The sequence below is a fragment of the Phascolarctos cinereus genome, unplaced genomic scaffold (assembly GCF_003287225.1).
Source record: "Phascolarctos cinereus isolate Bilbo 61053 unplaced genomic scaffold, phaCin_HiC Scaffold_4;HRSCAF=312, whole genome shotgun sequence".
NCBI lineage: Eukaryota > Metazoa > Chordata > Mammalia > Diprotodontia > Phascolarctidae > Phascolarctos > Phascolarctos cinereus.
Genome location: NW_027555847.1, coordinates 319,753,097 through 319,773,082, shown reverse-complemented (window position 1 = coordinate 319,773,082; position 19,986 = coordinate 319,753,097). Strand labels below are relative to the sequence as shown.

The 19,986-nt window shown below is 34.2% G+C and overlaps 1 protein-coding gene across 1 annotated transcript in view; it reads left to right on the top strand.

The window, feature by feature from the left end:
• TBCA (tubulin folding cofactor A) overlaps positions 1-14,862 on the top strand; it is a 97,430-nt gene extending 82,568 nt beyond the window's left edge. Inside the window, exons 2-4 of the mRNA XM_020998456.2 lie at positions 695-800; positions 11,856-11,942; positions 14,596-14,862. Coding sequence (XP_020854115.1) covers positions 695-800; positions 11,856-11,942; positions 14,596-14,676 — 274 coding nt within the window. The 3' untranslated portion in view covers positions 14,677-14,862. The remainder of the gene's footprint in view (positions 1-694; positions 801-11,855; positions 11,943-14,595) is intronic.
• Positions 14,863-19,986: the final 5,124 nt, after the last annotated feature.

Sequence of the window (19,986 nt, the reverse complement as noted above, 5' to 3'; positions counted from 1 at the left end):
TACTTGGCTTTTTAAGTAGTTCATATATTAAAATGCAGAGCATTTAAGTGTTGTGACTCTGCTTTCAATTCATATAATGCATTGCCTATTGCCTTACTGTGGCTTAGAGGTAACCCTGGATTCCTGAAAACAAATGCTAGTGGAGCATAAGCTTTTTTCCCTAGGTGCTATAAAACTAGAAAAATTGTTAATGCAGAGATGGAGGACTATATACACTTATTATCCAAGGACATCCTGGTTGAGATGGAGGAGGTTTATCACCATATGCTCAGTCATGTCCATTCATGAAGACAGTCAATACTGCCTTCTCCCAATCCCATGCTCAACTTCTGTGCCCCTAAACTTCTCCCTCTAACTTTGGTAACATCCTTTTATGTCATAAGGGATTATACTGTGCACAGATGAATTAAATCACAGTTTTAAAATATAATGGGCACAGACTTTTAATTCAAATTTAAGATTTTTTAATTACTTTGTAATCAATTACACACAATATAAGTGCAATAATTTATCTTGATTACGGTTACAGCCACAATAGACCACTGTACTTCCCACCCTCCCAAACTAGTTTCTTCTGTTGGTTTATGTTTTAAGAATCTGTGGTGGTGTTTTCAAAATTGTGTTTTCTAGCTATGACAAGTTTCTGTAGGAAAAAGGAAACTGATTTATTGAAGAAAATATCATTTATTTATAGGTTGGTCAAAGAAAAATTGATGTATGAAAAAGAAGCAAAACAACAAGAAGAAAAAGTTGAAAAAATGAAAGCTGAAGATGGTGAAAACTATGCTATTAAGAAGCAGGTAAAATTCTATTTTGAATAAATGTAAGGAAAACCTAATTGATTAAAATATGTATTTAACTTAACCAGTGTTTTCCCAAACAAAAACAGATGTGAAGTACATCACATTAAAGTATATTAAAACTGTATATTTCTGTAAATAAGATGACCCAATTAGAGTTGCAAATGATATAATGTGTATGAAAATATTTCATGGACTATCATGGTATATTTATTCACTTAAATTCAACAAATGTTTATTTATCACCTAAAATGTGTAAGGGATTGTGGTGGGGCATAGACAGAAACAAAAGTAAGGCACTCCTTACCCTCATGGAGCTTTCACTCTTCTTAGGAGATAGCAGTAGAGATAAATAACTAAAGGTAATATCAAGAGGGAATCAGGGAAGCTTAAAGAAAAATGGAGATTCTGAATGGTAGAGTCAAGCAAAGAGTGCCTTCTGAGCCTTCACCAATACACAGAGGCCAAAGATGGAATGTTAAGTCCAGCCCAACAGAAACATAGAATGTGTAAAGAGAAAATAATACTGGAGAGGTAGGTTGGAACCATATTAATGTCCTTAAATGCCAAGGTATAAGTAGTTGGTATTTTATCCAAAGACAGTAGGGAGCCATTGAAGGCTTTTGAGTGGGGAAATAACATAGTCAGACCTGTACCTTAGATATTTTGGTAGTAGTGTGGAGGACAGATTAAAGAGGGGAGAAGCTGCAAATGGGGAGAATGTTTAGGAAACTGTTTTAGTAGTCAGCAAGAGAGGTGATGAATGCCTATTCTGGGGTGGTGACCATGTGAATGGAGAGAGCTGGGTGGATGCTAATAGTATTTTGTAGAAGTAAAATTGACAGGATTTGGCAGTTGATTGGATGGGATGGAGGGGATGAGGAATGGGAGTAGGGGCGGAGATGGAGGAAGAAAGCAAAGTCAAGAAAGGTTCAAAGGCAGAGACTTAGAATGATTAGGGCCAGGTGGGGAAAGAGTGGGCACAGAATATTCTGCAGGTATTTGATAAGAACTGGAGTTTGAGAGATCAGGACTGGATGTATAGCTTTAGGAGTTATAACTGAATGTGACACTAGCAAGAGATAGAATATAGAGAAAAGGACTCAGGCCAGAGCCGGGGAGGTAGAGGGAGTGGAGTGTGATACTCAGGCTTGGCGAGTGTGAGAGACACAGTGAACCAGGAGAAAAACTGATCAGTCAGGAGAAATAGGAGGGAGTGAGGTCATAGAAACCAAGATGGAGAGAGGGTCTAGGTAGAGGAAGTTGTTAAAAGTATCAGAAGTTGCAGAGAGGCCAAGGGAGGTGAAGACTGAGAAGAGATGCTCAGTTAAGAAGTCATTAGGCACACTGAAGAAGCAGTTTCAGTACAGTGAGGAGGGCTGAAGCCAGATGGCTAGGATTTGAGAAATGAGTGCTTGTTAAGGGGCAGAAGAGACAGCAAGTTTAGATGTTCTAGCAGTTTGACATGTGAAGGGAGAGGTTTAGAATGTAACCACAGAGAGATACGGGCTCAAGAGAAGTTTTTTCTTTTTTAATTTTAAATTTTAGAATATTTATTTATTTTGAACTTAAATACGAAAAAGAACATTTCCATGTATACAACACAACATAAGAAGTTTCCAATATAAAACCATTTCAGTTTTTTTATAACTATGTAATAAATAAGAGACTTTGTTTTCAAAGCCAAACTCCTTTTTTGTGCTTTCTTCTAAGTTTTTTTTGTTCTCTATTGTATATGTTTTATTTTTTTTCTCCTTCCCTTCCCACCCCATCCTGTAGAAGGCTACCATTAGACACTTGTGTGTATGTCTGTGTGCGTGCAAAACTATACTGTACATCTATATCAGTTTTTTCTTTGGATGTAAATAGCATCTTTTATAGGTCTTTCATGGTTGATTTGAGTATTTATAATACTCAAAATGACGTAGTTGTTCTTAGAACAAGATTGCTGTTACCATGTACAACGTTCTTTTGGGGCTACTCTCTTCATTCTTCATTACTTTATGTAAGTTTTTCCGTGTTTTTCTAAAATCAACCAACTCATCATTTCTTATAGCACAGTAGTATTCCATAACAGTTATATGCCACAACTTGTTTAGCCATTCCCCAATTGATGGGCATCCCTTCAATTTCCAGCCCTTTACCACCACAAAGAGAGCTGCTATAAATATTTTAGAACATGTAAGTTATTTTCCTTTGTCCCTAATCACCTTGGGAAACAGATGTAATAGTGGTATTGCTGGGTGAAAGGTTGTACAGTTTTATAACTTTTGGGGCATAATTCCAGACTGCTTTACAAAGTGATTGGATCTGTTCACAGTTCCATCGCTAGTGAATTAGTGTCCCAGGTTTTAAAAACCACATCCTCTCCAGCATTTATTGTTTTCTCCTTCTATCATTTTATTCTATTTTTTTTTTTCGGTTAGGTAATTGAGTTTCTAAAAATTTCTGCCAAGGAAGGGTGTAGTTTATCCTCCAGGAAATAATAGGAGATTTGTTACTTAAAATTATGCTAAATAAAATTCTAGATAATTTTAAGAGTTTATCAGTCATCTCTACTGATCTTTGATTCACAAATTTATTTAGCATAAGATACTGCTTATGTTGATGAGTAAGCAGAAGGGAATCTTTATGTATAAAGATTTTTGGAAGGAGTGGCGGGGGGTTAAATCTAATTACATAATTGTAAAATCTTAAAAATAGGAGGATATTCCTCGTCTCAGTATTTTTTTTTGTTCTAAAATAGGAAAAATCAATTTTTTTAAACTCTGTAGTGACCCAGAATGAACAGTTACGGATAGATTGAAATCTGTGCATCTGGATGGAATACCCACATCATACATCATAGATCCATTGATGTTGTAACATATATTTTGCATTAGTCAAAATATATAGTCTCCTAACCTTACCCTAAGCCACTTTGTGATAGTTTTATTATTGTTGAATGGAAACAAATTTACACGTGATCCAAAACACCATAGAGAAATTAATGTACGTGTAGTTTGAGTAGATTGTAGTAGTGATTTCTGTTTAATAAGTGGTCTAAATGGTATTGCATGAGAAATGTATGATGGAAGAGGTATGAAAATCATTCATACATCTTAGGCAAGGAATAACAGAGAGTTCAAGTGCTGCAGTGATACTAATATACTGTAAAATGACATAGAGAAGAAGCCCCCGGCACATTGGATACACCCTACCTGGAGCATCTATGAGAGAATGTAGAAAAGACACAAGATGAGGTACATGTGGATCTGTTGTGACCTGAAGCGATAGAATGTAAAACCGTATTTTATGAGATCACAGAGGCAGCCAGGTGGCACAGTGGATAGGGTGGTGGTCCTCAGGAAGGTCTGAGTTCAAATCTGGTCTTAGATATTTATGAGTTGCATGAACCTGAGCAAGTCACATAATCTCTATCTGCCTCAGTTTTCTCAAATGGGGATCATAATAGCACTTATTTCTCAGTGTTGTGAGGATCAAATGAGATAATATTTGTAAAGCACATTACCTAATACATAGTAGGCATTTAATAAATGTTTATTCCTCTCCTTTCCACTTCCCCTCTCCCCATCAAACTATAGTATACATTAAATATACTGTATAGACTTTTATTTTGTCATAATTGTTAGCAACAGAATTTTAATAATTAAGTAGAAACTAGTTACCTCTTTGACTTAACAGAACTTCTAGGAAAAAATCTTTCTGTACAAGTTTTATAGGTTAATAATACATAGTTTTGTTGACTTCAATGTGTTTAGTAGTACTTTGTCACTTCTGAAGATTGAGGGAGGCACAAAGTGTATAAACTACCTGCCTATCATTCTATATTCACAGTTAACTTGATAAATGAATCTTATGGGGCAGCTAGGTGGCACAGTGGATAGAGCTCTGGCCTTGGAGTCAGGAGGACCTGAGTTCAAATGTGCCCTTAATCACTTGACACTTACTAGCTGTGTGCCCCTAGGCAAGTCACTTAACCCTGATTGCTTCACCAAAAAGCCAAAAAAAGAAAAAGAAGGAGAATCTTATATTACTTTATCTGACTTACACAAAAGAGATATGTGGCAAGGTATTAAAAATAGTGTTAATTATCTTTGTTCATAAAAATAAGCATCTGTTCATACAACTTTAGAAGAGAAGAATTAGAGGCAACTAGCTGGCGCAGTGGATAGAGCACTGGCCCTGAAGTCAGGAGGACTTGAGTTCCAATCTGGCCTCAGACCAAACATTTGACACTTACTAGCTGTGTGACCCTGGGCAAGTCACTTAACCCCAATTGCCTAAAAAAAAAACTTTTTAAAATACAATAGAAGAGAAGAGTTAAATTTCAGAAGCAGCATGAAACTACATGGATAACTTCATTCTCACTGAATGAAGCTAAATTTTAAAAATTAAATATCCAGATAAATTCTACATCAGAACATGTGATGTTGGGTCTATCCAGAATCTTGTTTTGGTGACAGTTGTTTTGACTACCTAACCCATTTACTGGTTAGAAAAATAGCAATTTATCTCAATACTCCAATTTTCCTACTTGTAGGCAGACTTATTTAATATCATGCTTTATTTTATTAGTCCAGTTAATTTATTTATTTTGTTTATTAGGATCTCCATTTTAATAATTGTCTTTTTAGTTATAAGGACCTAGAAGACTAGGAATATATGTCATTTCCTTTCTGTAGTGACTAACAATAATAAATGATATTTTATAGTGCTCTGCATTCATAGGATTATAGATTTCATTTCTATGATCATAGATTATCTCTATTGGGACTTGCAACATATATTAAATGTATTTATTAACCTTGTTTTTACATGTTAGGGAACGTGCTTAGAATAGTTGTGACTTTCTTAGTCACTTATTAATCAAGTGTTAAAGTTGAGATTTAAACCCAGATATGTCATAATTCTAAGCACTTCATTAATACTTTTGGTCACTGGATCATAGACTTAGAAGGAACCTTAGAGGTAATTTAGTTTAATCCTTTCATTTAAAGTGAGGATTGTGAGGCCCAGAAGTGTTAAAGTGAATTGCTCAAATTACACAGCTGATAAGGTGCATTTAGAATTTGAACTCAGGTCTTCAGACTCCAAATCCAGCATGTTTGAGAGCTATGCTTTGCTATTAAAGTAGCATGGGAAAGTCTGCAACTTCTAAATTTTGCATTTTTAATAAAAGTCAGTATCTGGTCAATTTTCAGTCAAATTGGAAAATAACATTTTAAAAATTAATCTTTAAGAGACTGCATTTTATGGGGATATTGAGGTTTTTTTTTTAACACTGACAGGAAAAATTACAAAATAGAATCTATAAACTTTTTAAGATTCCACATACAATTAACATAGTAAAATTGAAAGGAATGTAAGATTTTCTCCTGCCTGACATGTTGTAATCAGTCCATGGGGATTTTCCTTAAGCACATATAAACTGTATTTTGCAGTATCAGTTTTAGCTATATTGGCTTACATGGAAACCAATAAAATTTTTAATTATCTGGTAGATTTTAATCTTATTTCACTTGCATACTTTGCCTAATGATTAGAAAAGGTAATTTCCATGAGAGAATATCTCCAAAGACATCAGAAAAAAGTCTTTGTGATTTGGTCTAGACAGCAAAATTATTATTATTCCCCAGTAATAAGCTTTGTTATTTTTCTAGAGCTATTGTTCTACATTATGTGAAATTGGGGTTCCATAAGAATTTTTATGCTAGTGATCTTTTTCCATTTCAAAATACTAAATATGAAATTGTGGATCAAAAGTAATTATTTACAGATACTTTATATGAAAATTTTTTTTTTCTTGTTTTTTTTTCTATCTGCAGCTCTTTTTTTATTCTGGGTTTATTCTAAAATACCAGGTTCTCTGAACCTATACCAACTTGTTCTGTCAGGGTGTATGGGGGTGTTTAGGGAAGATTAGCACCTTGAGCCCTTTTCAGGACTGCTCATTCACCTTTAGTGTCAACATATCACCCAACTTTCACTTGTGGCTTCAAGAAGGTACAGTGTAGCATGTGCAGTGGACACATCCCAGTAGAATTGTCTTGGCACATGGACTAAACCAGATTGAAGGTAACTGACAGGCCTCAAACTTGTCAGATGAGTTAAGGGAATGTCAACCCCAAGTACACGAAGACTTCCCCCACAGAATGGGAAGATGAGAACAATTTGTTTCAGTGTGCATGAAGGTGGGCTAAAGCATTGTGGAGCATTTAGAGCTTGGTCAGATATTGAAGATGTCAAGTTCATCTACTGTATCCTAGGCCTGTGGTTCTGACTTTTGTCTTGCCACTGGACTTGATGACTCTGGAAGAGTGAGGCTGATGACTTTGTGCAGTTCTCCTTCACTTAAATCCAATTAATGCACAAGTCAAGACATCACCCTGTGATGTCATTGGTCCTCATCAAATAACTATAGGTTGTTCTGCCAATAAATTTCACATCCAGAAATGTTTTATGGCTATAGTAGTTTGGGAAACTCTCATCTTAAAATATTACAGGGAAGGATGATGAAAGAATATGACTAGTATCTCTTTATAAAACCAAGAAGGAGTAAAAGAAAACATGTTAAGAAAGTGTATGGCTGGAAAGAGTTACTTGAACTGATACAGAGTGAAGTGAGCAGAACCAGAACAACATTGTACACAGTAACAGCAGTATTGAACAATGAACAACTGTGAGTGACTTAGCTATTCTTAGCAATACAGTGATCCAAAATGGTCCCAACAGACTCATGATAAAAAATGCTCTCTATTCCCAGAGAAAGAACTGATGGCATCTGAATACAGACCAACCATATTATTCCTTCCTTTGTTTCTTCCCTCCCTTTTTCTTTCTCTTTCTTCCTTTCTTTTGAGTTTTCTTCCACAATATGACTAATATGGAAATGTTTTACATGATTGCTAATTTATAACCTATATCAGATTGCTTACTGTCTCAGGGAAGGGAGGGAAGGAAGTGTTAAAATGTTAAAAATTGTTTTTATTTTAATTGGGGGGAAAAATTTTGTTCAGTTAATCTGGACCTTTAATAGGTTTGTGAATATTCATGCTACTATATAATATTAAAATAACCAAGTCTCCAGTCGTTCTGGAAGGGAATTTCTAATTGTGGTAGAAATAAAAGGGGAGGGGCTAAAATAAAGACATTCCACTTCTAAGCATATACCTCCGAGAGGTTAAAGACGGAAAGGTCCCACATACAACAGACTATTCAAGACAACAGTTTTTTCTGTGGTAACAGAGAACCATAAATATAATAGAAGCCCACCACTTGATGAATGGCCAAATTGAATATGATAGAATATTACTGGTGATGATTATGAAGAATTCAGAGAAGTGTGGGAAATCTTAGATGAAGTGTTATAGAATGAAACCGGGAAAACCATGTATCATTACTACAACAATGTAAATTGAAACAAATGTAAACAAAATATTGAAGCTGAATTCTGTATGATTATAATGACCACCCTTGGTCTAGAGGAGAGATTAGAAATGTACATTCCTGCCTTCTTTATAGAGGTGGGAAGACTATGGGTATATTGTATAGAATGTCAGTCTTTTTATTGTATAGAATGTATTAGTTTTGATGACTTGCTTTTTATCCTCCCTTTTTAAAATTCTTTGTTACAAAGGAAAGCTCAGTGAGTAAAGGACAGGGGAGAAATGTATCTGGAAATAAGGGAGATATAAAACAAAAGATGGTAATAAAAATTTAAATAATGTGAAATCTGTGAACTGTATGGTGGTTATGTAGTTTGTACTTGAGTAAGTTTGTATTTGTTGTTATTTGTATAGAAAGCTGGGCATCAATCCTTTGGTCACAAAAGAAACCCCCATTTATTCCTTTTTTTCCGTGGGAGAAATTACAGCACATTTTCTAGAAACATAATGTGCCGTAAGTGCAAGAAGATGTCAAAGTTGTGGTTCATGGAGTTGTTAAGTTTTGCCCTTGGGAATGTGCTATAGGTATGGCATGGTGCTATGATAACATCCTCCCACAGATGATATCTGGGTTAGCTTCTGGTTGTAGTGCCTTCTTCTTCAATTGAAGCTGGAAGTATACTGCCTGATATTTGGGGAGCTGGAGTGAAACTAGACCTCTGGAAAACTAGGTTGCTATATCACATTTCAACCTTCTTGAATTAATAGCAGGTTTTGCTTAATCACAGATTATTGATCCCAGTATTATACTGTACTCTTCACTATCCTTCCACACATAAATTCAATCAGTTGCTTAGCACATAAATGCTTAATCTTTTTGTTTCTGCCTTCACAACATTTCTTAGATCTCACCCCTTTTCTACTACCACTTTAGCTCATGCCCTCATCACTTCTAGATTATTGTATCAGCCTTCTTGTTGGTCTCTTTACTTCACATCATTTACTATTCCAGTTCATTCTGTTATTTTACCTTAAGCACAGATCTGACTATAAGAGTCTACTACTCAGTCTACCTCCAGTGACTTTCTGTTGCCACTAGGATAAAATTCAAACCCCTCAGTTTATCTTTTAAAAGCTACATGCAGCCTAGATAACAATTAATTTAAAAAAAAAAAAAGAAAGACATTCCCTGCCCTCAAGGAGTTTATAATCTCATGGGGGGTGGGGCAGACACACAAAAGGAGACAAAAAAGGGTTGGGGAGAAAGCACCTGGAGGTAAGGAGTTGGGGGGGGCAGGGGAGGCAGGCATCTTAGAGGAATGATCTTTCGAATCCAGTTTCTGCCCTCTATAATGGAAGGTATTGGGAGGAGTTTGGTACCCCACCCTCTGGCCCTCTAATCTGAGGGGAGAGGAACCTGAGAGAGGGGGTGACATTCAAGGCTTGAGTGATTAGAAGTGATGAGTTTATCCTGGGAGGGGCATCTTGTTGGAAACCTGGCCAAGCCACCAATGCAGACCCATCAGATATGATTCCCCTTTCTGCCCTATTCAAATTAACCTAATTAGCCTTCTTTCTTTTCCTCAGAGGCAACAACATATCTATCACTCTGCAAGGGCCATGCCCTATATATTTAATTACTTTGCATGTATTTGTATTTCTTAACTTTAAATTTATACTGTATATAGTTTTATATTACTTGTTGTCTCCATTAGAACATAAGCTGCCTGTGAGTAGGGGTTGTTTCATTCTTTGTTCTTATATCCCCAGTGCCCAGGTGTCTCTCTCAGTACCTGCTACATGGTAGTAACTTAATCTCTTGTTGAATTGATTGTTGATTCAATCAAGTTAAATCTGCTACTTGAAAACTACTTAATGTGAAGAGCTTCTGGTTTTAATTTTATTTGATCATTTTGTTCCTTGGCATAAGTGAAGACAGTAGCTTTGATTATTAAAGCATTATGATTTTCATGCCTTCTTTTCTATTCATTTAGTTTACAGAATTAAACAAAAGGAAACATGGCTTATTTATTAATATGAGATGCATATCATACAAATTTTAAATATATATATTTAGACTACCTGAAAACACACAGTAGGTATTCAATTTTTTATGGTAATAAACTGAAGAATACTGCTTCCTGAATCCCTGCTGTAATTAGTAATGGGGTAAAATCATAATCTTATGTTTTCACAATCTTATATTTATTTATACTGTCCATTGCTACACAAATGAATGAATTGTAAGTTCAGTAGTCTGCTTTGCAAGAAAAAAAGTAATAAAAGAAACTACTAAACAAGGAAAGATTTGTAATCTTTTAAAATTTTTTGTCCTTAGCAAAAAAGGTGCTGGGACTACGAAAGTACTTGTAAAAAGTAAGCATATTTTGGAGTACAGTATAGTTGAAATGCTTCCATATTTGCCTTTCAATTGTAGGATTTTTTTTTCTAAGAACATAAATGACCATTTATTTCTTAAATCAGTTCAAACCACAAGAGAAATAGAAATTTTAGCTTGTTAAAAGTTCACATTTCTGAACCATTTGAGAGGGGGAGAAAGATCATTGCTTGTTTTAAAACATTTTTATTAAGTTGCTTTTATAACGATGCCTAGCACATACCACAACAGGGCTTTGCTCATAGTAGGGCCACAATATTGGTTCCTCTTAATATAACTTAAGGAAAAAACTCCTCCCACATAAAGAATGTTGTGCCATTTTAAGAAAAGTACAATCTTGCAATCATGTATCCTACTTATTGATTGGGTTTCACACTCATAGATTTGATTATTTTTTCTTCTACTGTGATTTGCTTCATTGTGCTACACTTCACACAACCAGCTTTGAACAATGGATTTTGATTCCAGAAAAAAATATGCCCCAGAATCAGTATTCTCGTGTTTAATTCTGTAGTGTTTTCAGTTGGAATGGCCAAGTGTTCAGGTTCAGAGGGGTGCCAGGTTGGTAATTTGACTCAAACTGCATGGTGAGAATAATCTCTTTCCTAAAATGAAGCACAAGGATAAGTAATAACTTTTTATGCATGATAAGCATCAAAAATATGAACCTGCTGGTCTTGGCTTTTCATTTTTCTTTACCTTTGTCTTTCAGGGAGAACCTCCTGCCGTGTGCACACGATGTGATCAATAACTCAATAACTTTTTTCATGCAGTAATTATCTCTATGTGGTATTATCTGAACACTGTTTTTCTTTATTACTCAAAAGATGCAGGAGATATTTATATAACCAGCTGATCCCATTTTGGATGAAGGTGCTTTGTGACAGCAGGAGAAATAGTTTCTTTTAAATAGCCTTTTTAAACTAACACGCTTTGAAAAGCTTTTACTTGTTAATTTTCACTTAACATGGAAGAAGGTGAATACAAAGATGCTTCATTTATTTAACTCAATTTTTAAAATTTTATGGTAAGCTGTAAATAATGTCAATCAGGTTTTTCTTGTGCCATTTTGACAAATACAGGTATTTTAAACAGTTTCTTGTTGAAAAAGAAGCAGAATATTGTTTGTTGAATATTCAAATTAGAAAAGCTCAAACAATTTTTAATTTCTCTAAAATGTCTACTTATTTACTAAAGGTTTTGAATATAGTAAATATATTCTGAGATACCTCAGTTTTTTAAAAACATTTAACAATATTATATTTATAGACAGAAATTTTGCAAGAATCTCGAATGATGATTCCAGATTGCCAACGCAGATTGGAAGCTGCACGTTCCGATCTTCTACAGTTGTTGGTATGTAAAACAAGGTATATTGTAGCTTGTATTTTAGGCCTTTTTCAACCAAATACACTGAAGATGCAAATCTCAACATGTGTTGCAGAAGATCAGTTGAAAATTTTCAGTTCAGTTGCATTATGACATTACATTGGAAAAAAAGTGTATTATAGATCCTGGTCTTAGTTATCAACTGCAGTAATATTTTCAAACATGTTTCTCCCTTTTGTACAAACTTAACATTAATGTAAGTGAATTTGAATTGATAGCTAACAGTCAGAGGATGCACTTTGCTATCCTTTCTATCCATTTCTTTCAGCAACTCTTTGAATTGTTTGGTTACATTCACTTCCTGCTTAAGTATTTTATTCAACACATAAAGGATAAATGTGGATTTTTCATCTGAGGTACCCAGATGTTTCACGTGGATATGAACTTTTGAAAAAGAATCCAGATTTTTTCAGACCTAGATACTAATCAGTGTGAGATCTAACATTAAATAGCTATCCCCTTTGTCCCCCTACTCAGTAGTATGTGGATCTAGATTAAAATTATTTTTCCCATACATGCAGGTATTAATACCTCCTGATTCAGAGGGGAAACTGTTCTATAAATTGTGAGATTCAGGGAATAGCTACAAGCAGTTTTTACTTCGTTCTTTTACAGTTTTCTGTACACAGGAAATTTCAAGCATTGCTAAAATATTCACGAAGGACAAAAGATCTGCACCATTAGTTAACTAGTAAATTCCAAGATGAATTCCAGTCTCTCTTCTGCTAACCCCATTTTTGTATTGGCTTTTCTTTTTAAAATCCAGATATATGATTAATTCCATATAGGAAACTCTGTTGGGCAACTCCTACCAAAGCAGATCAGTAACTATTTTGCAACTTAAAATCTTAAAGAGATACCTGAACCACAGAGAGATTAAGTCACTTGCCCTGGTTCACATAGCTAGTATGGCAGAAATGGAACTTGAATCCAGGTCTCCAACTCCATCCATTATGCCATACTGCCTTTTATTTGTTTCTTTACCTAAACTTAATTACTAGCTACATAGTTGTCTTCCTGAAATATTATTTTCCTAAATAACTTTTTCAAAGCAGTCTCAAAAAAATTATCTAAATATGCTATTAATTTTTTATCTCATGAGATGTTTTAGGCTTATTAAATATAAATATATATGTATGTATGTATGTGTATGTGTGTGTGTGTGTGTGTGTGTGTGTGTGTGTGTGTGTGTGTGTGTATTCTTGTATGGAGGCTACAAACTTTATTTGCATTGAGCTTGGATCTACATTTAATAAAGTTTCCAAATTTCACGGTATTATTTGACAAGTAATTTTTCCCCAGCTCTGTATTATTTGTTGATAAAAACCTTTCAAGAATCTTTAAAACTATTATAAAGGAGAAAGATCTGAATTATTGACAGCTAGACGGGAAGAAGTTGTTTTGAAACAGGGGATAAAAATGAAGAGTTGCTACCATATTAAAATACTGTTTTGGATAATAGTATACTCATTAACCCTTTAATTGCTAGAATGTTTATTTGTTTTCATTAAATAGTAGCCTAAGAGATTGATTCTTTAAAATCACTTACAAATATTGTCTTAGGATCATATGTTATACGTATTATCCAAAACATCAGTATCCTCAAAGCGGATAAAAACAATAAAGGCCTGGTATGAGATAATAAGAGTTTAGAAAACAGTTAAATTAGTCCTAGTTCACTGTGTTACCTGCACATCTTTTAATACATGGAAACTTAGAGCAAATTTATTTTCACTTTGTTCCTTTTCCTTTAGTAATTCACTGTTGTAATCTTTAACATATTTGTAATTGGCCATACATTTTGTTTTCCTTTAATCTATATTTAAGTTAAAAAACACTTGAAATTTACACAAATGTAGCAGGCTATCATGATTTGTCACCTGATATCATGCCATGTAATTGGTAAGCATCCTTTAAAAGTCAGTATAAGGAAAAAAATTAGTAAAAATATCCAGACAAGTAGGAAGATTAACTTTCACAAGTAAAAATGTGACCAGAAGAGCGCATTCATTTCCATTATCAGTCCAGTAACTGATTTGTTTTTCTGTGGCATAAAGACGTAAGTGTTTTATCATAAATATAAACATTTGCACCAGGTCTGTAAATGTTCTTAAAGTTCTAAAAATTTGGCCAGATGATAAAATAATTCTATTTTAACTGAAATAATAGATAAGTAATTAAAGTAATAATTTACCTTTTATATCATATGAAATATATTTTATATTCCAAGTGATTGAATTTTTAAATGTTTTATGAAAGTTTATTTAAATAATTTATGCCTTATTTAATTCCTGGTGATGTCATAATTATCATTATAGTAAGGATATGCTATACAAAAATAATTTCATTAAAATGATTTATTCGTACAGTAATATCCAACTACAAAAAATGGTATCTCTTCTCTATCCTGAAAGGTACATGATTGAATTGGTCCATATCTAGGGATATGACATGATAACTGGTAGTCAGGTCCCTCTGATTTATAAGATTTTCATGGTTTTTAGCAATGCTAGAATCACAACAAATGACTACATGTTAGAAGGGACATAGTAGGCATTTAATAAACATTTGTTGGATTTAATTGAGTTTTTAAAAATTCATTTTTATTGTTTCATTTTAGGAAAATGAAAAAGACTTGGAAGAATCTGAAGAATATAAAGAAGCACGTTCAGTTCTGGATTCAGTGAAGCTAGAAGCTTAAAATGTTTCTCAATAGTGAATGATTTTTTTTTCATTAAACACTGGGGTCCATTCCACATTTTATTATGGTTGGCCACTGCTGTGTGTGTTCAAGTAGTGTAAGAATGTGATTCATTTTTCTTTATGGAGTTGCATCTCTTTACCTTTTCTTAACTTAAAGATGTACCAAATAAATGGGTTAGTCTGATACAGATGTTTATTATGTTGTGTTTTACAGAAGAGTTGTATTTGACTAATAGTCTTTCTTGAAAAAGAACCATATTTTTACCTGAAAATAAGATTAATAAGATTGCATTTGAATCTTTACTTTGATATGTTGGTGCCCAAATCATGGTTCTGGTAAGCATCATTTGGCTTAGAAATTTTTTTCTTATATAGAAAATCAAGCTTTGGCCAGTTTGGGTTATATATTCCAAATAAGGTATATATGTAGCATCTAGGGGGAAAGATAGTTCTCAGGGATGATGCTGTGTATATTTTCCCTTCACAATGAAGACCTAACATTTCCATTAACTGGAATTAAGTAAATGAATATGAAACCATTATAAGTGATGAATAGTCTTTTTTTCAGAAAAGACAAAAGTATATATAGTAAATATATAACAAAAAGACAAAAGTATATAACACCACCACGTAAAACTTGAAAATAGGACTCTTCTTAAAAAATATTGTCGTGATTTGATTAGATAAATGTTAAAGCCTACTCTTGATTATCGGTTCTAATCTAGGGAAGAATGTATCTTTTTGGCATAAAGAGATTTATCTGTTCAACTGTAAGATATCTGGGCTAGTTTTTCAAAATACATATGATTGATGCTATTTATAAGATGCATTTAAAAAGCTGTTTAGCTTTCATGCAGTCCTGGAAAATGCATACTAGCCTAGCATCACCAAACTTCATAGGAAGAGATATTAGTCTTAGCAACCAAGACCAAAATTAGCAGAATTGAAACTTAGAAAATTATTAGCAGAAATACTCTGGGAAATTTTTTTTGCTTTGGGTATGCAACAGATGATAATAATAAGGTGTTAGTAATAGATTGTATTCTAAGTAGGCCTGTAGTAGAGTTGTTTGTTTAATCTTGAAAATTGTAAATAAATACAAGCCAGTAAACAATGAAAATCATAACATCCAAGTACATAATATATGTATATGTATGTATTTATTTTAATGTCTGAAAAATTTTAAAGTAGACAATAATATTGTGCTACATACTACATACCATTTTCAAAAGCTACTATATAGTAGTATGAAGATGGTAGAGGTGGGCAGGGTAGGGGAAATAACAAAATAAATTTTCTCATGCAACAGATAAATCCATCAAAGACTCACCTCTAAAATGAAAAATAAGCTTGAAGTATTTTCCATCCTTTTTAAAAATTTTCAAAAAGACTCACTTTTTAAAGAGGTAGGTTAAAAAGTTGGTAAACTAAAGATATATACTAACTAACATAGCTGATTGTAGGAATTGAATTTGTATAATTTAAAAATAAAAGATTTTAGAGCACATTATAGTTGTTTTTGAGTACTTAACTAGTAAGTTAGATAAATGTGTATAATCAGGAGGAACATAAATGCCCCTTCACACACTAACCAACTTATATTTATGAATAATGTATTTTAAATAAAATCTGCTTAGTATTATATCAGACTTTTTAAGGATCCTTTTAGTCACCCTCCTGTTTTTTAAGTTTTGACATAAAGTATTCCTTGTAATGACCATCTTAGTCATTCAAGCCTGAAGCCTAGTAAACTTGAAATCCATCCTCAGAAAATTTCTGGAACATCTTATAAAATGGACAGTTTATGAGGAAATCAGTGATCCCTGGGAGTCACCATGATTTCACTAAGCACAAAGCATACCAGACTAACGTTTGCTTTTTTAACACGGTTCCTAGACTAATGATCATGGAAATACCATGGACATCATATATATAGATTTCAGCCTGGTATCTGATGGTCTCTCATTATAGCCTAAGGGTAAATTGAAGGGATGTAGACTAGTTGACAGAATGTATTGAGTCCTTTTGTTACTGGTTAAACAGCAGGACCCAAATAATTTTCATTAGTGGACTAGCTTCTACCAGAGGGTCTCTGTTGCTATGCCAATGCAGGACTATCCTTAGCCCTGACTTGTTCAACATGTTTATCAAGGACTGGGATGAAGATGTAGATGTTGTATAAATTTTCAGGAAAAAAAAAACCAGTAGGAGAAAAAGCTCAAACATTAGATGAGCCTATTACAATGAAAAAGATCTTGGCAGGCTAAAGTGGGGCTGTAGTGACAAAATGAATTTTAATAGAAAATAATGTAAAGGCCTATTAAAAAACTCAACACAAGTAAAGGATGGAGGATGATGCTGAGATGAGGCAAGGTAGGAATTAGTAGAAAGAGGGGGAAAAAAGTAAATTTCTACTTAAAACCTTCCCTGTAAAAGCTAAGAGTTTTTATTCCAACTTTGGTGAGAGTTTACCTAATTTGGCTAATTACAAATCTGAGAATTAGCCATAAGAACTTGGATTCAAAAAATGAACTATGCTAGTACAGGATAGGAAAAGAGGCCCAGTTAGCTGCAGTAGATAGCAAACAATAGTGACATAAATAAACATTAATACTTGCTGTGACGTTGGGCAAGTCACCTGACCTCTCTATTAAGGATCACAAGTATAATAAATATTGAGAGTAAGAAAGATTTCATAGTATCCTACACACTGCACTGTCTTTTTGTCTATACTGAGTAATGAACATGTGTGCCTCAAATGTATATTGCTTTGGCTCTTGCAGGAAAAGTAAAAGAATATGAGAAGGTTACTTTTCTTTTATGGGCTATCATAGAGAATGAAGTAGAATGAAGTGATTCCAAAAAATAACCAAGAATAAAAAATTTTGAAGAAGCATAAAGGAACCTGTGCCAAGAGCTTGGTGACTGGAAAAATGTGACAGAAAGAAAGGAAAAAGAGTGTTGTAGCTACATAATTCTGTATTAATCAGTGTAATAGATATTTGACCAAGGATGTTCTTTGCAGCCTAACTTTTGCTCAGACACCTCCAGTGAGGAGAAAGCTGCTCTGAACTCCTGAAACAGCCCTTTCCTTTCTTCAGCAACTTGGAAGAAGCCTAATCTTCCTTTGATGTGTCAGCTCTTCAGATATTTGAAGAGAATTATCATGTATATCTGAAGACTTCTTTATACCAAATATGTCTGTTTCCTTTAACTCTTATATAGCTTCATTGTCTCCTGAATCTCAGTGCCCTTTTCGCAGTGGACTGTACTTTTATCTGTGTCCTTCTTAAGAGTGTGGCACTCAGAACTGGATATTACTCCAGATACAGTCTAAACAAGACATAGTAGTACATTAGGAGCTATCGCCTCCCTCAATAAACAAACATTTATTAAGTGTCTACTGTGTGTCAGGCATTGGGCCAGTTGCTGGGAATACCAAAAAAACCCCCAAACAGTCCCTACCCTCAAGGTGCTTATATTTTATCAGGACCACCTGATTTATCAGGCCACACCAAAACCATGTTATATTTTTGAAGTTGATGTTTCAGCAAGTATAGAATTTTACATTTATCTACATTAAAGTGACTATAACAGGGTTTTACCTGTCATTTCCAGCTTCTTAAGATCTTTTTGGACTTTGTGTTACATCAGCTCGTTATCACTTCCAGCTTTTTGTTATCTGCCAGTTCCCAGGATCTTCACTCCGCCTCAGCTACACACAAAGATATTCATTCTCTTTGATCTCATCATCACCCACAAGTTCCATGTTCACAGTCCATAACTGGAATTCTTTCCTGTCCATCACTCCCTCTACTTCATCCTTCCGTCTGAACAGCAACCTATAGTCACCTAACTTTAATCTGTTTACATAGGCCATCACCTCTACACCGCCTCATTTTTTACCACTGAAAATCTTGATTCTAAATTTAATCAGTTCAAATTCATACTCTTCTCTATCTTTGAATTCCTTATCTGACTGCTCATCTCTTTCCAAACACCAACTCTGGATTGCTTCTACCATCTGTCTTCTCTATTCCTGTTTGTTTGCTGCTTAACACCATTCAAGCCCCATTCAAATCCCTTTCAGCTAGGATCTAGATACATGCACCACAGAGATCTTATCATCTGCCTGGTGCTTCTTTGCTTTCCATGCCTGAAACAGCATCCTCTGGCCTGGACCTCCACAAACTTTGTTACCAGGCCCTGGGAAAGTTAACATACTCATCTTTGAAACTTACATACTCAGCTCTCTTGATCGATGAGTGACTGGATGTAAGCTCAACTGGCCTACTATATTTAACTTGCCCCAGACTAGACCATGGTCACATCCCAGCCAGCCAGCCATGCCGGCCATCTTGCCATCTGCCCTGCCAGCGGAGGACTGACAAAGGCTGATGGAAGAGAAAAACTGAGCAAACAATCCAAGAAAAGCCAACACAATAGGTAAGTTTTTGTAAAGAAGAGAAGAAACTAAGTTAAAAGAAATAACTTTAAAGTAAGGTAAGCGTTACAACAAATTATATGATAGGGGAACAACCCCAAGAAGCTTCAGAAGAGCTTACAAGAGCAATCAAGGAATTATTAAAATTATTTTAAAGAAATGAGGGTTGAAATTAAAGCTTGACTAACCAGAAATTTTTACAACAGATGACAGAGAAATGCTCCAAAATGACAGAATTAGAAAACAAAAATATAGACATAGAAACATAGTTAAATGAAATTTTAAAAAAAATTTGGATGAATACATGAGAGCTCTACAAGAAAAGAATATTGAAGAAGATTTGAAAAAAAAGGTCTGAGAATTAAAGGTATTCCCAAAAAATGTGATGAAAACTCCCAGATGTCATGTTGCAGGAAGTCATGTAAGAAAGTTAACAAACTTTGGAACCAGACAACAAAGTAAGAATGTGACAATCCAGGAGATGCTGATAGAAAGAAAATTCAGATTTAACTTGTCAAGAAATATGGTCAAACTTCAAAACTACAATTTCACATGTGTTGCAGGCAGGAAAAGCAGCAACCACCACCAAAACCTTTTACATGCCAAGGAAAATCAACCATAATGACACTATACTATGCATAAAAAAAAAGTCAAAGGAGACTTCTAGAATATGATAGTTTAAAAAACATTTACATCCTAAATTGACATAACCTCCAATACCATAGTGACTGAAAGAAATGGACTTTGGGCAAAAGGTAATAATCTGAGTCATTTCTTCAAAACAAACTGTGGATAAGTGGGATATCAAACATGCAAATTCACCTAACAGAAGAAAGGCAAATTAGTTTAAATAATAAAAAATAA